This window comes from Apis laboriosa, unplaced genomic scaffold (genome assembly GCF_014066325.1).
Source record: "Apis laboriosa isolate Shangri-la unplaced genomic scaffold, ASM1406632v1 scaffold34_cov151, whole genome shotgun sequence".
NCBI classification, from domain to species: Eukaryota; Metazoa; Arthropoda; class Insecta; order Hymenoptera; family Apidae; genus Apis; species Apis laboriosa.
This window is the reverse complement of record NW_025222928.1, coordinates 3,269,240-3,288,125: the sequence shown is the minus strand read 5'-3', so window position 1 is coordinate 3,288,125 and position 18,886 is coordinate 3,269,240. Positions and strand designations below refer to the sequence as shown.

General features: G+C 22.1%; 5 protein-coding genes across 5 annotated transcripts; 3 read left to right on the top strand and 2 right to left on the bottom strand.

The window, feature by feature from the left end:
- Positions 1-1,670: 1,670 nt before the first annotated feature.
- Positions 1,671-6,010, bottom strand: LOC122715147 (INO80 complex subunit D). The gene is made up of 2 exons (XM_043937080.1): positions 3,187-6,010; positions 1,671-2,570 (listed from the first exon to the last, which is right to left on the bottom strand). The coding sequence occupies exons 1-2, from the start codon at positions 4,562-4,564 to the stop codon at positions 2,404-2,406; spliced, it is 1,545 nt and encodes a 514-aa protein (XP_043793015.1). The 5' UTR covers positions 4,565-6,010; the 3' UTR covers positions 1,671-2,403.
- A 2,442-nt stretch (positions 6,011-8,452) lies between these two features.
- Positions 8,453-11,945, bottom strand: LOC122715145 (dolichyl-diphosphooligosaccharide--protein glycosyltransferase subunit STT3B). The gene is made up of 8 exons (XM_043937077.1): positions 11,797-11,945; positions 11,449-11,682; positions 10,518-11,216; positions 10,140-10,450; positions 9,539-10,079; positions 8,979-9,440; positions 8,765-8,855; positions 8,453-8,621 (listed from the first exon to the last, which is right to left on the bottom strand). The coding sequence occupies exons 2-8, from the start codon at positions 11,667-11,669 to the stop codon at positions 8,541-8,543; spliced, it is 2,406 nt and encodes an 801-aa protein (XP_043793012.1). The 5' UTR covers positions 11,670-11,682; positions 11,797-11,945; the 3' UTR covers positions 8,453-8,540.
- Positions 11,946-12,151: 206 nt separating this feature from the next.
- On the top strand, positions 12,152-13,657 carry LOC122715196 (armadillo repeat-containing protein 7; the record flags this gene model as incomplete). The annotated part of the gene is made up of 4 exons (XM_043937175.1): positions 12,152-12,535; positions 12,615-12,782; positions 12,871-13,094; positions 13,244-13,657. Coding segments are annotated over exons 1-4 (915 nt in total), but the record flags the coding sequence as incomplete, so codon positions are not given.
- Positions 13,658-13,676: 19 nt separating this feature from the next.
- Positions 13,677-14,926, top strand: LOC122715153 (follicle cell protein 3C-1). Its single transcript, XM_043937086.1, has 4 exons — positions 13,677-13,955; positions 14,139-14,413; positions 14,541-14,612; positions 14,738-14,926. The coding sequence occupies exons 2-4, from the start codon at positions 14,144-14,146 to the stop codon at positions 14,846-14,848; spliced, it is 453 nt and encodes a 150-aa protein (XP_043793021.1). The 5' UTR covers positions 13,677-13,955; positions 14,139-14,143; the 3' UTR covers positions 14,849-14,926.
- A 13-nt stretch (positions 14,927-14,939) lies between these two features.
- On the top strand, positions 14,940-18,525 carry LOC122715146 (zinc finger protein 583). Its single transcript, XM_043937078.1, has 5 exons — positions 14,940-16,651; positions 16,790-16,875; positions 16,945-17,260; positions 17,616-17,719; positions 17,787-18,525. Exons 1-5 carry the CDS (start codon positions 15,505-15,507, stop codon positions 18,486-18,488), a joined length of 2,355 nt encoding a protein of 784 aa, XP_043793013.1. The 5' UTR covers positions 14,940-15,504; the 3' UTR covers positions 18,489-18,525.
- The last annotated feature ends 361 nt before the right edge of the window (positions 18,526-18,886 follow it).

Below are 18,886 nucleotides of genomic sequence, written 5' to 3'. Positions count from 1 at the left end.
ATGAAAATTTACTCCAAAAATAATTTGATTTTTAAATATTAGCTTTTCATTTAATGTTATAAAAATAATGAATATATGAATATATTGAAAATAATAAATATATAAGTATAGAATATTGATATTGTTAATTAAATAAAGGAAAACAAATGCCAATAACTAATATATAATATGAAAAACTATTTTTTAAAATAATTTATAACATATATTGAAAGAGATTTGTAAATAAAAATACTATTAATTTTTTTATCTTAAAGTGTTATTAAATATAGACACATATGTTTAAAAAATAACTTTTTAAGGATATGTGATAAGGGTGGATAAACTGAGTACAATAAGACAATGTAAAAAATATGCTTATTATAATTAATAATGCTTAATAATGCGTACTAATGTTGATATTTTACAAGGAGATACATATATAGGTACATCTGAAGCAATGCATTTGTTTTCCGATTAAATTTTGCATTGTTCTTATATAAATAATTACTGTACCTACTTACTACTATTATATATAATAACAATATATATATTATGTCATATATATATATATATATATATATATATATGACATTAATTTAATCCCAATATGGGTTAAATTGTAAATTATATTGTATTTTTTCCATTTACAAGTGGCAAGTTCATTGTCCATTTGTGATGATTTACATTTAGCTAAAACATTTATTATTCAAGATACACTTCCTTGCAACCTATTATATATAAATAATGACACGCACATATAAGATATAAAAATGAATATTTTTGATAATGAATATATTTAGCACAGAAATTTTGATAATAAAAGCTAGATTTCACAAAAATTTTTAAAATCCTGGTATTACTTATGAATGTATTTAATTAATTATTTATAATTTACAAAGCGATTCAACAAAGTATTTTTACTTAATTTTAAATACGATATGTATTAAAATTATATAATATGATTCGAAATATATTATATACACTTGAAAATGTTACATGTACATATAATATAATGGTAAGTTTTAATCATTTAAATGTTAAATGGCAGTAAATGATTTAGTTTTCTTTATAATTACTAACAGCATCTTTATAATTACTAATCTAGCTTTATTTTCAAAATCTATGCCTTCCTAAAATTATTTAAATTTTAATTTTTTTATATTATTATTTTGAATAATAAAATAATATATTGCATGTCATTTTTTCTTTCATAGGTTGCAAAAGAAATTTAAACATATTACAATTACTAAAAATATCAAAAATGAAACTATTTCGGCACTTCTTATTAAGTTCAATCTTTAATCATATGTTACAGCTATCTATTATTGAACATTTGTCTACATGATTATAATACAAAATGAAGAAAATGATGATAGTGATCATTATGCATATTAATAAGATTATTTGCAATTATTTGCATATATTATTACAGCAGGTAGGTGATAAAAATGAATGACTATTTATATATATATGTAATTTTTTTTTAAGTTCAGTCATGTGTTCATGCAATTTTATTTATTTTTTTATAAACAAAATTTCTTGGTAGAAAATAATTTGATAAAATATTTCTAATTTCTATTTAAACAAAAATTAAATTACATTCTTATCAAAATATACAATGAAAATAATAGTGTACTGATTTTCAATAAAAGATTTTAATTCTATTTAAAACATTTTAGAAAATTTATACAACTTAGAGAAGTTACATAAAATCATTTGATCATATCTTTACAAAATATTTATGAATATTACTTGCAGATCAGGGTTATATTTTTCGGGTTATATTTTATTTTAAAAACAAAATAAAAATCATTAGCGAAAATGAATATTAATAAATGTATTTAAATAAATTGAGTCTTCAAGTTATATCATAACTAAAGTAATAAAATAAAAATAAATTGATGTACCCTGAAAGATTCAAATGTAGAATTATTTTATAGAATGTTTTTGTCCTTTGGCTTTTATATCTTTTATCTCTTTTTATATTATCTTTTATAAATATTTTGAAAAATATTTAATGATCTATTTTGTTATAACTAAAACACTCTAACTGAACTTTTAAACGATATTCAAAATAATTTGAAAATGTATAAAAGAACAATATTTAATTGCAATTTTTTCATGATTACTTTTCAGTAAAAATGAAATTTTTAGAATATTATCTCTTTTTTTTTCATGAATCTATAACTATATGATGTAGTTTTACACAACGAAATTTATATTAAACAACTGATAATTTTTATTTCTTTTTACTTTCTGTATATCAATCCCTGCCTTTCTTGAATTTTTATAACTATACAACAGAAGTTAATAACACAATCTTACGTTTAGCAGCACAGACACAAACAGTATTTTTTTTTTTATATATGTAAGGAACACACATGAACTCATTTTCAAATCATTATCTTAATAAAATAGACGGGGCTACGAAGCAATGTCTGACATGAGTTGAGCCAGTAAAGCTGGCTCTAAAAGTCCATGTGTTTGTCCCATTCTTTCCAAATTTCGTACGTCCTTATCTACTGCCTCTAATGCTCGTTCTAATTCTTCTTCCTCTTCTCTTGATGGTTCATATTCCCCATTTCTACCCTCTAAAATAGAAAATAGAATAGAAAATAAAATAGAAAATCCTATTTTTAATTTTAGTATAATATTTAAAATAAGAATATTTTGTATTTATATAAGTGTATATTTATAATTCTAAATTATAAAGCATATATATATATATTAATATTAAATTAATATATAAAATAGTTAATATATTTGTAAGCTTTGGAGAATCAATTCTTGAGTTCAAAATAAATATAAAAGTTGATTTTTACAATAAATATAAAACTATTGATTCGAATTCATTTATGAATTATAAGTTATAATAATAATTGATAGCTATAAGTTATAATTTAAGTTTGTATTGAATGAAGCGAGATATAATGAAATGCGATAATATAACGAAGATAAAACAATCTCATTCTTTCTAATGAAAATTTTAATTAATTGTATTTAATAATTGATATAATTATTAATTATTTAATAATTCTCTAAAAATATTTTATAAATATATTAATATATTAACATTTTGTATAAAATTAATAAATTAATAAATAATTATAAATTTATATAAATCAATATATAATTTATATTATATATATATTATATATAGAATATTAATGAAAAAATATTGTAGAAGAAAAGGACAATTGTAATTACCAATGAATAAGTCATTAAAAGCATCAGCAGGTAAATTATTGAGCACATTGCCAAAATCATGCTCTGCAGGATCCAGAGAAGGAAACACTTCATGATCTCCTAAATCTACTTTAAGTCCTCCTCCAAGACCTAATCCTAATCCTAAATTTAAGTTAGCAGAATTTGAACTTCCTTGCACTACAGTATTCAAATTATTCAAAGCTTTTGTCTGATTTTCACTAGAGTTTATTTGATTCAAATATTGACTTTCTTCATGTATAACTGTAGGATCTTTATTAGTCTCAAGTTTGTTCACAGGAGGCCGCTTTCGTTTCTTTGGCCTAGATTTTGGTTTAGGCCTGGGAATTGTGGGAGATGTTGGTTTTTTACGAGTTTTCTTTGGTTTAGACTCTTGTGCTTTACGATGATAATTATCTCTCTTCCTTGCATGTTCTGGACAAAGAGGTAATTCATGTGCAACATCAAACACAGGAATACAACATTGTGTATTATCACTAAATTTGGCAGTGCAATGTTCAAATAAAAGTTGATCTCCATTCAACATAATATGACGAGAACAATGACGTGTACAGGGCAAAGATGTCTGTTGACATCCTTCAGCTCCACAAAGTCCACCAACTAAAAGTGGTCCATCTATTACTTTACTTGTACTTGGAGAACCACTTAAAGCTCTTGCTGTAGATGCAGGATCCTTATAAGCAGCTTCCAATAAACATTTAGCTCTATCACGTAACAAAATTTCTGAGTCTGTTCCACCTTTATGTAATTGAAGTAATCTTCGTCTCAATTGAGAGCGCAATTGAGAAAGACGAGCTGAACGATTCAATGTTGAAGTATTATCTCCAGAAAACCAATAATGCTGATAAATTGTCATTTCATCTCCACTAGAATCACTATCTGATATTTCATCTCCAGCTCTAGGATAATACAATAACATATGGTCCCGACTTTGCCTCCTATTCTTTAGTCTTTGTAAATTTTCAATATGATGTTGTTTTTGTTGAATTGCTTTTGCAAATTTATAATCTATATGTTCACCATCACCATTGCCACCACCAACATTACAGTCAGCATCTAATTCTACAGCACGATCTTGTACAGCTTTGAATTCCGCATCTGATACGGATGTTATCCTTATTCTTTGTTTCATACATTTTCCTTTAGTTTTATTATTTTTACAATTTTGCATTACTTTAGAATTTTTAGATGACACTACTGTAACATTTCTTCCTGTTGTATGTGTACTAAATGGCTCTGGTTCACTGAAAATATAGGGATCGACATCTTGACGAACCTCAGTTTTCAGCAAAGCCTTTAAGCGATCCGAAAACTTTAATTTATTGTCCATGTTTGAATTTTCGGATATAGGGACCTTCATTGATTACCGTTTTCCTTGTATCCTGTTCTACCTGCATTCTCAAACCCTCCAAATCTTTCCTCTTATCTAGATAAAACTTAGTTCACGCCATATGCTTAAATCCAAATCCATACATAAATATTTCTGAATTCATAATACTGAGAATAAAAAAATAAAAAATTATTTTTATTGTATTATATCACAGATTGGTATTTCTTACATTTGCTTTAGACACATTAATGTTTATATATGCATCAAGATGATACAACTAATAAAATGAATTTTTGTACAAAATATAATAAATTATAAAATAGTCATATGTACTACTTATGCTAATAATATTAATGTGCATTTGGCTGTGTTATTTACATGTATACAATCTGCATATATACAAAACTTAGTTTTGTCATGGATTATACTTTAATAGAAACATTAAAATTGATTATCTATTATATACCTATATTTAGTATCAAATTATGTAGTGGAATCTTACAAAAAATCTTATATATTTAAATGACAATAAAATTTCTGTGTTTCAAAAGTGCAAATAATACTTTAGCAGTCAATTGTTTAGATGAATTAAAGCTATGTATCACTAAATTTAAATTTGCATATTTCTGTACATAATATGTCAGATGGATATCAAAGTTTCTCTTGGTTCAAGCAAGAAGCGTGAACTTAGTCCATGGCTAGATCAGGATAAAAATAATCCTTGCCTCGCATAGCAATTCAAATTAAATATACTCTATACATTTTTTAATAATTGCATTACACGAAACATCAAAACATTAAATGTGGATTCTAAAAGTTCTGATAATTTCTGATAAGACAAAGCCATATTAATAAACATTTTATCTCTAGTGTTGACATGAGTGCACTATGTTGGATATCAACACTGTTTGGTTATGTTCACTTTATATAGGTAATATGACACTATGCAAAATACTGTAATCGAATTTCAATAATACAGTCAGAAAGATTCATAAAATGAATCTTGCAGCATATTTATATCCTATAACAAGGGTAAACTATTCACAAATACTATCACGAAGTTCCCTTTATGGACTCGTTTCGTTTAGTTTAACCGAGGTTGGAACAATGAAAATTATTCCCAACAATAAGAGAGGTTGTTGCCCAATCAGAAGCAATCCGACCTTTTTCATGCAAAATACACTTCAACGGGATTGAAGATTCACGCACAAATTCCAGCATTCATCGATAATAACATTAGAAAGACATGTCAGATGTAAAGAAAGCAAAATGGCGGACACTGCACACACGAACAGTTTCTGATGCGAAAAATCTTTGAATTCACTGTATTATCATTATGAATTTGGTATACAAACATTTTGCGTCCATTTTAAGTGTTAACTAATTTTATATGATAATTTACAAAAATATATTTTTACAAAATTTTGATTATTTCTATTAGAAACATTTAGATTGTTTTTCGTTATTCATTTTTACATAACCTTTTAACTGTTACCATATATAAGTATTTAATTTATCTTTTTTTAGAAATTTTTTTTTAAAATAATAGAAATGAAAATATATGTGTAATAATATTTCATTTTTTAAGTTATGCATTTTTTAGTTTAATTTCTTTAATGTTTTATTATATTTAAAATATTATTCGATATATAAATGTGTGGTTTTCTGATATTGATATTTCAATAAATTACTCTATATATGAAGCATTATTTTATATTATTTTACAAAATTATTTTAAATTATATAAGATTGTAATTAATATTTGTGATATATCAAAAAATGTTTTACAAATCGATTTAAAATAAATTTTAATTTTTGCAGTAAACATTCAAGATAAAAAAATTTTTTTTCAAAGAAATCTTAAACACAAAACAATTTTTTATTTTTAATAATTAATAAAAAAAAATATGATTTTTCTAAATATGATTAAGATACTTAAAAAAATATATTATCTATATTATAATTAAATGATATAAATATAAATAATAATAATATACACACACACACACACACACACACACACACACACACATATATATATATATATTTTCTTATATAAATATAAAATTCTTATATGAATATTATTTATGTTTATTATTTATTATATTATTAAATATAAAATTATAATAGTAATAATAAAATGTCATGATTTAAAAAAAATTTTTTGTATTTTCTATAAAACCATTTTTAAAATTTAAACATTTGATTATTAAATTAACAATTAATATTAAATATATATATATATATATACATATATATGTATTTTATACTTAAATAACAACATATTTGTATATTTTATATTTAAGTAATAAGTAATTTAAAAAAAAATTAAAATTAAAATATCGCAATCTTAAAAATATGATCAGCTGATTTTGACATTTAAAATTATAACCTATTTATATTTATTTATATATTGCATATATTTGTGATATTGCAGAATACCACTTGTTGATTTATTTCATATTTTTTGAAACAATTTTAATTATTTAATTTAACTAATTTTTATTAATTAATAATTAAAATTGATAAAATAAATTATTAGTAATTTATTAAATTTTAATTGTTTATTATTAATATTCTACTGCAAAAAAAGATCTAATAGATCCAAATATTATATTATTTTTTTCAATAACATAGATATACAAATTACATAAATTGTTTTATATATTTTTTATACATATTATTATTTTACATGTTTCATATCTTTATGTATTAAATTATTTTTTATAATTTAAATTTTTTTAATTAATATATTATAATTTATATTATATTTATATTTTGTAATATTTTAATAATATAATTGCAAATTTTTTAATATATATAGGAATTTCATGTAAAATAATATTCTTAATATATACTTTTTTTCATTTGTATTTTTTTTCTTGTTTCTTCTTTTATAATTAAATATACAATGATTATATATACACAATTCTATTTTATATATTTAAAATTACTTTAATTATTATTTTGTCATAAACATGTTTTTTAAACACATATGTCTATTAAAAATATCAGATTAAGTTATATATATATATATTATAAACAAATAATGTATTTTACAATAAAAATAAGGGATAATAATTTAGATCAAGATAATTAAAAATAAATTTTAGATTTGAATAAAATATATTATTTAAAATATATTTAATTATTTAAAATTTTTAATTGCATAAAATTTAATTTTTTTTTCTTTTTTTTTTTGTTATATTTTTCAATAGTATACAAAAAAAATCAAATATATTACTTTTAAATGACAAATTTGTTTATAGTAAACATTCAACAAGAATAGTATAATATATAGTATAATAAATTGTATACATAACACATATTTAATCCCTCTGATCTCACCTGCTAATATTTAATAAATGTTTTTATTCATTTTGACTAGTAAATATTTCTTTATATATATTAGTGTTAAGTATGTATTATATATATATATATATATATATATATATATATATATAACAAAAATTTAACTTCCTTATTATGTTTTTCATTTAATAATTAATAATTCAAAGTTCATATTCATAATTTACAATTTGAATATAATATACATAAAGTGATAAAAGAAGTGAACAAAAAATTAAGAAACTAATTAAGTACAAAAATCTTTAAAATGCAAAAAGATACCATTTTTCTATTTTATAAATGTGAATTTGTTTATAAAAATTTATTACATATTGTTATCATATAGAAATTATATTTTAAGAAATATGTAAAAACATCATACATAATATTTAAAGATGAATTTTAGGAAAATTAACAAATATATTTGCAATAAGTAAAATTAAATCCTCTTTTTGAAGATTATTCTTGTTAAAAAATTATTCCAATTATTCTCAATGTTGAAAATTTATTTTATTCTATATTTTAATTGATTCAATTTTTAATGATATTAAAATCTTAATTTGAGGTATAGTTTGTGGCAGACCCAAGGGACGGTAATTTTTTTTTTTATTACAAAAGTTGTATTTGAAAATTATTATGAATTAGATAATAATGTATGTTACGTAGTTTTTCGTTGAGGTTTTTGTCCTTTAATAATAGTTGGCCGGCCTTTTATATAACCTTTCTTTCGGCGTGGTGTCTAAAACATTAATGTCCCCCCCCCCACAACTTCAACTACATTTCAAAATTATATAATGTTATAATTTAAAAAATGTAAAACGATACGACTAAAACTGTAAAAAAATAAAAGTTTTAATTTATTATCATAAGACATAAAATTACCTTTTTACTAACATATGAATTAGCATTACGTGTAACAATTCGTTTAGATATCGGAATGGTTGGTCTATTAAATTCATTTGGTTTTTTCACCCTAAAATTATATATCAATTAAAAATAAAATTTATATAAAAAAAATATTTATGTACATAAAATTAATTCATAATCTTATGATAATCTTATTATTATCATTTATTAAATTATTATCATTTATTACCTGTAAATTCTAACAAGCCAATGCTCGGTTGTATAGGCTTCTTCTAAATATGTTAACTGAAAATTTTTATTTCCTATTTCGGCATTACGTGTACGATCATAACCAGATGGCGTTCGATAATCAATCTTTACTTCTCCAAATCGATAATAGCTTAATTTATACATTAGTGAATTCAAGAGGGTTGGTGATCCTTCTGAATCCACGCGAAATTCTCCTTTTTCAGTAAAATAATCACTTTCACGAATGTATTGTGGATATTCACCTTCAGCAATTCGTACCATCCAAAGGAATTTATTAACATCATCTCCAGAATATCCAATCATTCCTCCAAAAATAACTAAAACATAATCTACATCTAATGATGTCATAATTTCATAAGCAGCACTTTCATTTGAGCTCATTGCTTTTCCAACTAAAGCTATATGTGAATTATTCCAAGTATTATTGTCCACAAGTGTAGTTCTATATTAAAATAGAAAATATTTCATATTATTATATATTATTTTATAAATAAATAAATAAATAAAACATTTAATATATTATTTTTTAATAATGTATACCTATTAGCCATTCCAGCAATTTGATAACCATAATCCCACCAACTCATAATTCTAGCATCAATAGGTGTATTTTGTGCTAACCAATAATAAGCTTCTCTAAAATCATCAAGAATAGCTCTACCTCCATCATTACTATATGATGCCAGAACAATTGAAGGACTAGAATATGCATTACTTGTAATCCAAGTACAATGCAGTGTAAACATCATCATTAACATAAATGCACCAATAACAACACCATTTCGAAGATTAACACCTAATCCATCACCATTGCCTCTAGGTCTCTCATGTTTCATTCTACGAAGTTTACCAGCTTTATCATATAATGCTCTACCAGGGCTCCTTTCTCTTTCTTCTTCACTTTCTTCTTCACTACCATTATTACTTCGATCGTTTCTTTCATTATCTTCTTCTTTAAAAAACAATTCAAGAAGATCACTAAATGCTACTCCAGCAAGCATACAAACAACTGGAGTTAAAGTGAGCATAAGTCGCACCATTACTCCAGCAAAATAAACAGCGCTTATAGCATATAATATAACTGTAAAATAAATAATTAATAATTTTTACAATAACAAAATAGTATTATTTTGAATCTTACCAAAAACGCGTTCATCATTAATACGTTTAATGCAGTACCAGAGACCTACAGGAAATGTTGTAACAAGAATATGTAAATCAAAGAAAAAACTAAACCATGTAGTAGGTTGATGTTCAGAAACAGATGCTATTATTGGAATGTGTATTTTTGCATAGCCAGTATCCCAGAGTGAATAAAATCTTCCACTCCAAGGTGCAACAACACCAGCATAAGTTAAACAAATTAAAGCAAATAAAAGAATACCAGCTGTAACTGCAACTATTCCTCCAAAGTATTTCATTTCAGATTTTGTAAGTACAGTTCTTAAATATCTATAATAATAAAATTATGTAGAAATATTTATCAAATTGATATTAAAAATATATTAAATTAACATACCTGAGAGCTGCTACAAAAATTAATAATCCAAATACACCTCCAGCTGCCATATGTTCTGATGTTCTTATTGGTTGAAAACCAACAAATGGTATTTGCATACTTAATAAAAGGCCCAAAATATAGAATGTAGTATAACTTGTAAAAAGACGATTACTGAATCGATTCATGACTAATAATGCAAAAACATGAAGTGGAATTAAATTAATAATAAAAACATAACCACCCCATGCAGATACCATATAGAAGTAGGATAGAGCAGTCATAGAAGCCCAAAAAATAGAGCCAGTTTTAACTGATTTAACCCAAAGATAATATGTAATTTGTAGTGCAAAAATAGCAATGCCTTCATTATCATAACTTCCTGCTACAGATCTTGAAATATAACCAGGTACAATTGCAATAAAACATGCTGCAAATAAACCAGCTCCTGCACTCCATATTTCTTTTGTTAATAAGTACGTAGAAATGGCTGTGAGGCCACTAAATATTGGAGCTAAGAATACACAAATATCTCTTATATGTACTGGGATATTTAAAGAATGTAATATATAATGTATAGATCCAGATGTTATCATTAATCCAGGATAAACAGTTCCACCTACAATGCGACCCAATGGATACCATGCTCTTTCATCAAACCAATTTATAAAATTATAAAATCCATGTTGCACCATGTATGCTGTTGCTCTGTAGTTAAACCTATGTTATAAATATATATTTTATTTTATAATAATATTATAATATTTATAAAATAATATATAATATTAATATATATTATTTTACATATACTAAAATTATTAATTAATGTATATTAATATATTATTATAAGATATTAAATAAACATTAAAAAAAATATATTAATCTATATTAAATTAGTACATATATATATATATATATATACATCCTAATATAATAACATAAAAATACATACCAAGGATCGAACTCGTGTATGATACTTTCGAAACGTATTACTGCAAATAATCGAGAAGCAAATCCTGAGATCCAAGCAAGTAGTAAAACAGTAAAAGTAATAAGAGAACTAAGACCAGCAGCATTTGTTAATGTAGAAGTTTTCATTTGCTTAGATGACGATTTCTTATCGGGAAACATATCTTTTTTAGTATTTGTCATGGATGTTCTATTTGACAACATATTTTCTTTAAATCTATAAATATAATGAAAAATATTTCTGTTAAACTTTAAGAAACATTTGTCATAAACATATTAACATTTATTTTTATTCAACACGTTATAAATCAAGCAATTCACAACAAATTACCAAATCACTATGTATTTAGGCTAGAACTATTAAGAGACACGTTGTACACCGGCTACGTGTTAATCATGACTCCCAATGATGTTCTATATATATATATTCATATATATATATAGAATATATATATATTAAAAATAATATGTTTTGCGCTTAAACACACATCACATTCGATGTGAATATCAATTGCTGATTGGCTTTATTAATAGGATAAAATTAAAAATAGTAGTAATTCGGCTCCCAATAGGATTAATTTTACATCAATATGACATCCGGTCATTGACTATAATTCAAATCAGATATAGTCATATAGAATGCAGTTATCTTAAACGTCACATCCGAATAATCTTATTACTTAAGTGTCTCTTATAGTATATTGCAAAATTAATATTTCTCATTTTTGTGTATTATATTAATATTATTATATTAATATTATTGTATTAATATGTATTGTATTAAATATTAATCAGAATATTTTACTCAATAATAACGTAGATAAAAGTCCTCGTTGCTTATAATATAAAATAGTGAAAAAATTATTTGACTTTAAACTAACAAAATAACATGAATTAAATATTAATTATTATTAATAAGAGTAATGTTTTTTTATATAATATAAAAAAAAATTATTCTCTTATGTTTACTAGTAAGGAACAATTGATAAAACGTACTGGAAAGAATTCTATTGGTCGTTATGATTTCTTAAAACTTTTAGCTACAGAATTTAAAACTACTAAATCTAAAGGTAATTTAAATGAAATATTTAATTGTTTATAATTAAAAAATAATTAAATAAAATTAACACAATATTATTATTTTCACAGATGCAAAGGAACAAGTATTGGCAAATCTTGCTAATTTTGCATATGATCCTATTAATTATGGATATATAAGACAATTAAAAATAATTGATTTGTTTCTTCATACTTTATCAGAAGATAATTTAAAATTAGTTCGTTTTGCTGTAGGAGGTATCTGTAATATCTGTGTTGGTATGTATATAATTGTTTCAAAAATAATTATTTTAATAAAATAAATTTAATTATGATAATAATAATTAAAATGAAACTTATATTTTAGATCCAATAAATAAATTATATATTTTACGTAATCAAGGTATTCAATTATTAACATCACTACTTTCTTTACAAGATGAAGATATCATACTTTCAATAATTACTACTTTAATATTTTTAATTAATCCTGACTCTAAAAATGAAATAACAACTGAGTTAATTGAAAAAATATCTCATCTATCAAATTGTAAAAATAAACGTATAAAAAATTTGATAACAATATTTCTTAATGATTGTATTATAATAAAAGATAAAATTGAAAATTCTAAAAGTACATAACAAATGTTTTAAAATATAAAAAAATTTTGAAACTTTAAAAAGTAAAATAATTTAAGAAATTATATATTATAAAATAAATATAAAATAAAATGCAAACAAAAATATTTTTTAAATTGTTAAAAAGATATTGCACAGGATCTTCAGATATTTTAAAAACTCTAAAAGCTGGAAATGAAATATCAGTTATTAAAACTGTTACAAAAGATGATATATTAAATTTTGCTAAATTAACTGGTGATTATAATCCAATACATTTTGAAGTATCAAATCATCTTGTTCATGGTGCTTTACTTAATGGTTTAGTATCAGGAATACTTGGTACAAAAATTCCAGGCCCAGGAACTATAGTAGTTGAGCAAAATTTTAAATTTCCAGCACCATGTTATGCTGGAGATATAATAGAAATAAAAGTGCAAATTGTTTCTATAAGAAAAATTATGAAATGTGAATATATTTGTATTGCAAATGGAGAAAAAATAGTTTTAAAAGGAAATGCAAAACTAATTAAAAAATCAATATTTAAATAAAATATCAATATACTAGATATAATACTGTATAATTTTTAATAAGAAAATAATAATATTCTTATATATATATATATATATATATATATATATGTAATATGATTGCAGTATTATGAAATATTGCTTATTAAGTATGTGACCTATTTTAATTGCTGACTTAATAAGACAAGACATTTTTAATAAAACCTGCCAACTTATTCATTTTTATTATTTTATGCAAGTGAATAACTTATAATTTTTATTATCATCACTTCACATAATCAACTCAATTAAGTATTATAAAGGAGTAAGTATTATAAAGGAAAAAATATAAATTGAAAAATATATATTTTTTTATGATTTCATAATTTATAATTCTCTTATAGACTTTACATATTATTAAAAAGTTTTTGTTTATTTATAATTATTATTTAATTTTTACTTAAATAAAATTTGATATAAACATTTAATATAAATATTTTTTTTACAGAAAAAATGTATCCAATATTTCTACTATCTGTTTTTTTTTTCTCATCCATATTAGCAGATAATCAAATTAAAGTAAAAGCTTTAAATAACACTTCAAAAATCTTAACTACTGAATCTTCAGTTAGCTGTATTTGTGGAATTTTTTTAAGTGGAGAGTTTAAAAAAGATAATAAAGAATCATTTGAAGGAAATCCTGCTCTAATTCATGGTTTGCCTGGAGTATTTCCATGTACTCCAATTGGAAATAAAATTTGTATAAGTAAATGTTTAGATACTGTAAGTTATTTCACAAAAATATAAATTTATTATTACATGTATATTTTATTAATATCATTATTAATTTTTTATTTTAAATTCATAATTAAAAATTTCTTAATTAAAAATTATTAAATATTTATTATAGATTATTAAATATCTTCCAAATAGTTCTAAAATTTTATGTAGTTCAATAGAACGTGATTGTTATAAGGAAAAGGTAAGTTTTATTACACTGTTTCATAATAAAAAATTTATGTTATATTATGCAATTTTATATTATAATAACATTATAAGTAAATTATATATATATATATATATATATATATATATTTTTTATAATAGGCCTATTTATTTATTAAAAACTGTAAGAGTGGATGGATTAATACAAATCTTTCTGCTGGAAGGGAATATTGTTGTAAGGATGGTAGACCATACAAATGTCCAATATTTTAAAATAAATATTTTTTATTATATTTATAATATTATTATATTATTATAAATTTTATACTTCTTCAATTTAATAAAACTATTCTTGATTTTATCACATTTTCTTCTTAAATATCCCGCTCTTTTTCTAAATATAGCTTCAAAAGTAACATATACACTTCACAAAGAATTAAAAAAATCCCAGATAAATATTTGAAATCCTTGTTCTATAATTAAATTGCTAAATATAAAACTTTATTTTATTCCGTGTATTTTAAGAAAAAAAAAATTTCTATTCCATTATATTTTTTGTTTTAGTTATTGACATTTGAGGTATAATTTTGATCTTTAATTTGTGCTATTGGGTCAAGTTCAGGCATAACCCTAATATTATAGATGACAATGTTAAATTTAAATTAATCAGTTGCTTTAAATTTGTATCTCACACATCTGTATTTGTATTTTTAATAGTCAAAATAAAAATTAATTTTTATTAATTCAAATAAAAAATGAAGAATAATTATCATTTATATTATTGTATTATATTATTAAATATATATTAATAATGATAACAATTACAGTGTCTTATAAAAAAGAAACAATATGAAACTATACTACATATAATATTAATTATATTAATTATCTTAAATAAAATATATTACGAATAAAGAGTGGTAAGAAACATGTGTGCAAGACTTTTAGCATGTCCTTTGTGCGCACAACCAAGTTTTTTAACATTGGATGCATTGAGAGCAGGATTGATAAGTGTAGCCACAAGACCTCTTACATGTCCTGTATGTAATGAAGTATTGCTTGGTATTGATAAACTTACTATTCATTTATTTAGCCATACTATTAATTTAAACAGTAATAATACAATAGAATCATTGAAACATACAAATATTATTCCTAGTACTTATAATTCATCAGCAATTAATAATTTAGAAAATACTATTTTTCAAGATTGGAATGTGTCTAAAATAGAAATTACAGATTCAAATAAATTTTCTCAAAATATTTTAAATATTCAAAATAATTCAATGTCTTCGCAAAGCTTGCATACAAAAAATGAATCTCCAGTTTTTAATTCAGAAATTTCTATTGATCAAAATCAATTAAATCATGTACCTCAAATTACATCTTTACAAAATTCAATTTGTGAAAATAAAGAAACAAATACATTTCAAAAGAGCAAAGAAGTAGAATTACAAAAAGATTCTCAACAAATACTGCAAGAAACAATGAAATTAAATTATGCTACACAATACTTTACTAATCAAAATATTAAACATATAAATTATATGCAAAATTATCCAGAAACAGAATATGGGAATGTTCAGACATATAAAAATTGGATGCAGAATCAACAACAAAATGAAAATGTAACAGATAAAATAGAAAAATCTCTAGAAAATAATGAATCTCATAATAATGAAATGACACTAAATAAATTTTCAAGTTCTTATACTAACATATCATTACAAAAAGCTAATAATAAAGATATACAAGAAAATTTATATATTACATGTAATGAAAATCAAAATGAAAATCTTAAACAAAAAGAAATATTACCTCAATTGAAACTTATAAAAACATTATCATCAACAAAACAAAAGACTGAACGTTGCAATATATGTGGTTTTCATTTTCCAGATCATAATATTTTGCTTTTACATAAACAATTAGTACATATGATTAATGAAAAAGATTTAAATATTATTCCTGAAAATTTACTTAAGAATTATTCATGTCATTTATGCTCTAAAGTATTTAAGATGAAAGGTAGTTTAATGGTGCATATGCGAGTAGCACATATGGGATGTAATTTAGGTAATTTATTATAATATTAATATTTATAATATATATTTATAATATAATATTAATATATTTATAATATAATATTAATATTTATTAATAGATAACAAAATCAAATAATAAATATTAATATATATATATATATATTTTTAGGTTCTTTAGCCAAAGATGAACAAATAGAATTCATATTTAATGAAAATAAGTATAATTGCCCCACATGTGGAAAAAAATTTAAAAAGGTAGAATTAATAATTAATTAGCATTTAAAATATTTTCTTTTTATAGAAAAATAAAGTAAATTATTTTAGGAACAACATGTAATGCAACATTTAAAAACACATGAAGCTAAACAATGGGAATGTGATATATGTAGTAAAATGTTTACAACAAAATATTTTTTAAAAAAACATAAAAGATTACATTCAGGAGAAATGCCTTATAAATGTAATATATGCAATAAAACTTTTACTTTCCAACAGTCATATCATAAACATAGATTATATCATAAAGATGATAAACCTCATACATGTACAACTTGTGGTAGATCATTTAAAGAATTATCTACTTTACATAATCATGAACGAATTCATACAGGAGAAAAACCTTTTGCATGTGAAACTTGTGGTATGTAAATTTTTATAAAATTTTTGTTTAAAATAATGCTATAAAAACTTTAGAATAATGCATGTTTTGTTTTCAGTTATTACTAACAATTTAATATGGATTGTTCTGTTTCTGCAATGTATGTATAACAATGTTTTGTAGTTTATTATTAGATTATTAGATAATATAGCTTATATTTAAAAATAATGACTAAATAAACAATAATTATGCTTTTATATAGTCTATAATTTGTAAATTTTGTAATTATAAATTATTTTTTATAATTAAAAATAAAATAATATAAAAAAATATAAAAAAATTAATTTTTTATTAAATAGTTCTTTTTATTAAATAATTCATATCTTTTTTTTTTTAGGAAAATGTTTTCGTCAACGTGTTTCATATTTAGTTCATCGTAGAATTCATACAGGTGTAATGCCTTACAAATGTATAATATGTGGAAAAAATTTCAGATACAAGGTATAATATATAATTACAAAAATGTGACATTTTATTAATTAATTTATAATTCAATATTTGATTATAGGTAAGTCAAAGAACTCATAAATGTCCAGCACAACAAATAGGAAATACACATCAAACAAGTACCATAGATCAAAAATCAATAAGTCTATCCAATATACAAGATATAAATAATGATATATATAAAGCTCAAAAACAATTTTTAAAAGAAAATCAATCAATGCTAAATATTATAAATAATGAAGAAAATAAATATGTGCTAATAATAAATACTCAAGGCCAACATCTTTTAACAAAAGAAAGTAACATTGAAAAAACTATTACAAATAAGAAACAAAAATTAGAAGAATGTACAGAAACAAACAATAAAAATGAAAGAACAAAAAATATATGGAAATCTGACATTCCTAATAGTTCCACATTTAAAAAATCTTTAGAAACTTGTAAAACAATATATTCAAAAACTGAAAAACCATTTCAAGAAGATGCAAATGATTTTTTTTCAATGATAATACTTCCACTTGAAAATGGATTATCTTCACCCACTGTAGAAATGGAACATTTACGAGTATCATCTCCCATACAAAAAGAAATTATATCAAAACCTTATGAAACTTTTAGAAATGCAGCATATGACATGGAAATGAATATATTCAATACAGATATAGAACAAAATTTTAGTGGTGTAAATAATAATACAAATAATTTGCAAACTATTAATGAAGAATCTTTAAAGCAACTATTATATACCATTAATGAGAAATAATTGAATTATCCATAAAAATTACATTATTAGTTATTGTTACTATAAATAAATAAGTATTACTTTAAAGAAAAAATGATTTATAACTTACAATAAATTTTTTTCGAATATTTTTAAAGTATTAATTATAAAAACTTACTTTTTTAAAATATACTTTTTCAAATGTAAAAAATATTTACATTTTCCAAAATAGTAACATTATATCTAAATTATTAAATAAAATTAAATATTTTTTAAATTATTCAATAATTAAATATTTAAATTAATCGTATTAATAATATTTAAATAATATATATATTTAATTTTCATTAATATTTATAAAATATTAGTATATATTTTAACTTATCTTTTTTTTCATGAAGTAAAAAGCTATAATATTATTTTTATCGCTGATTGGTTAA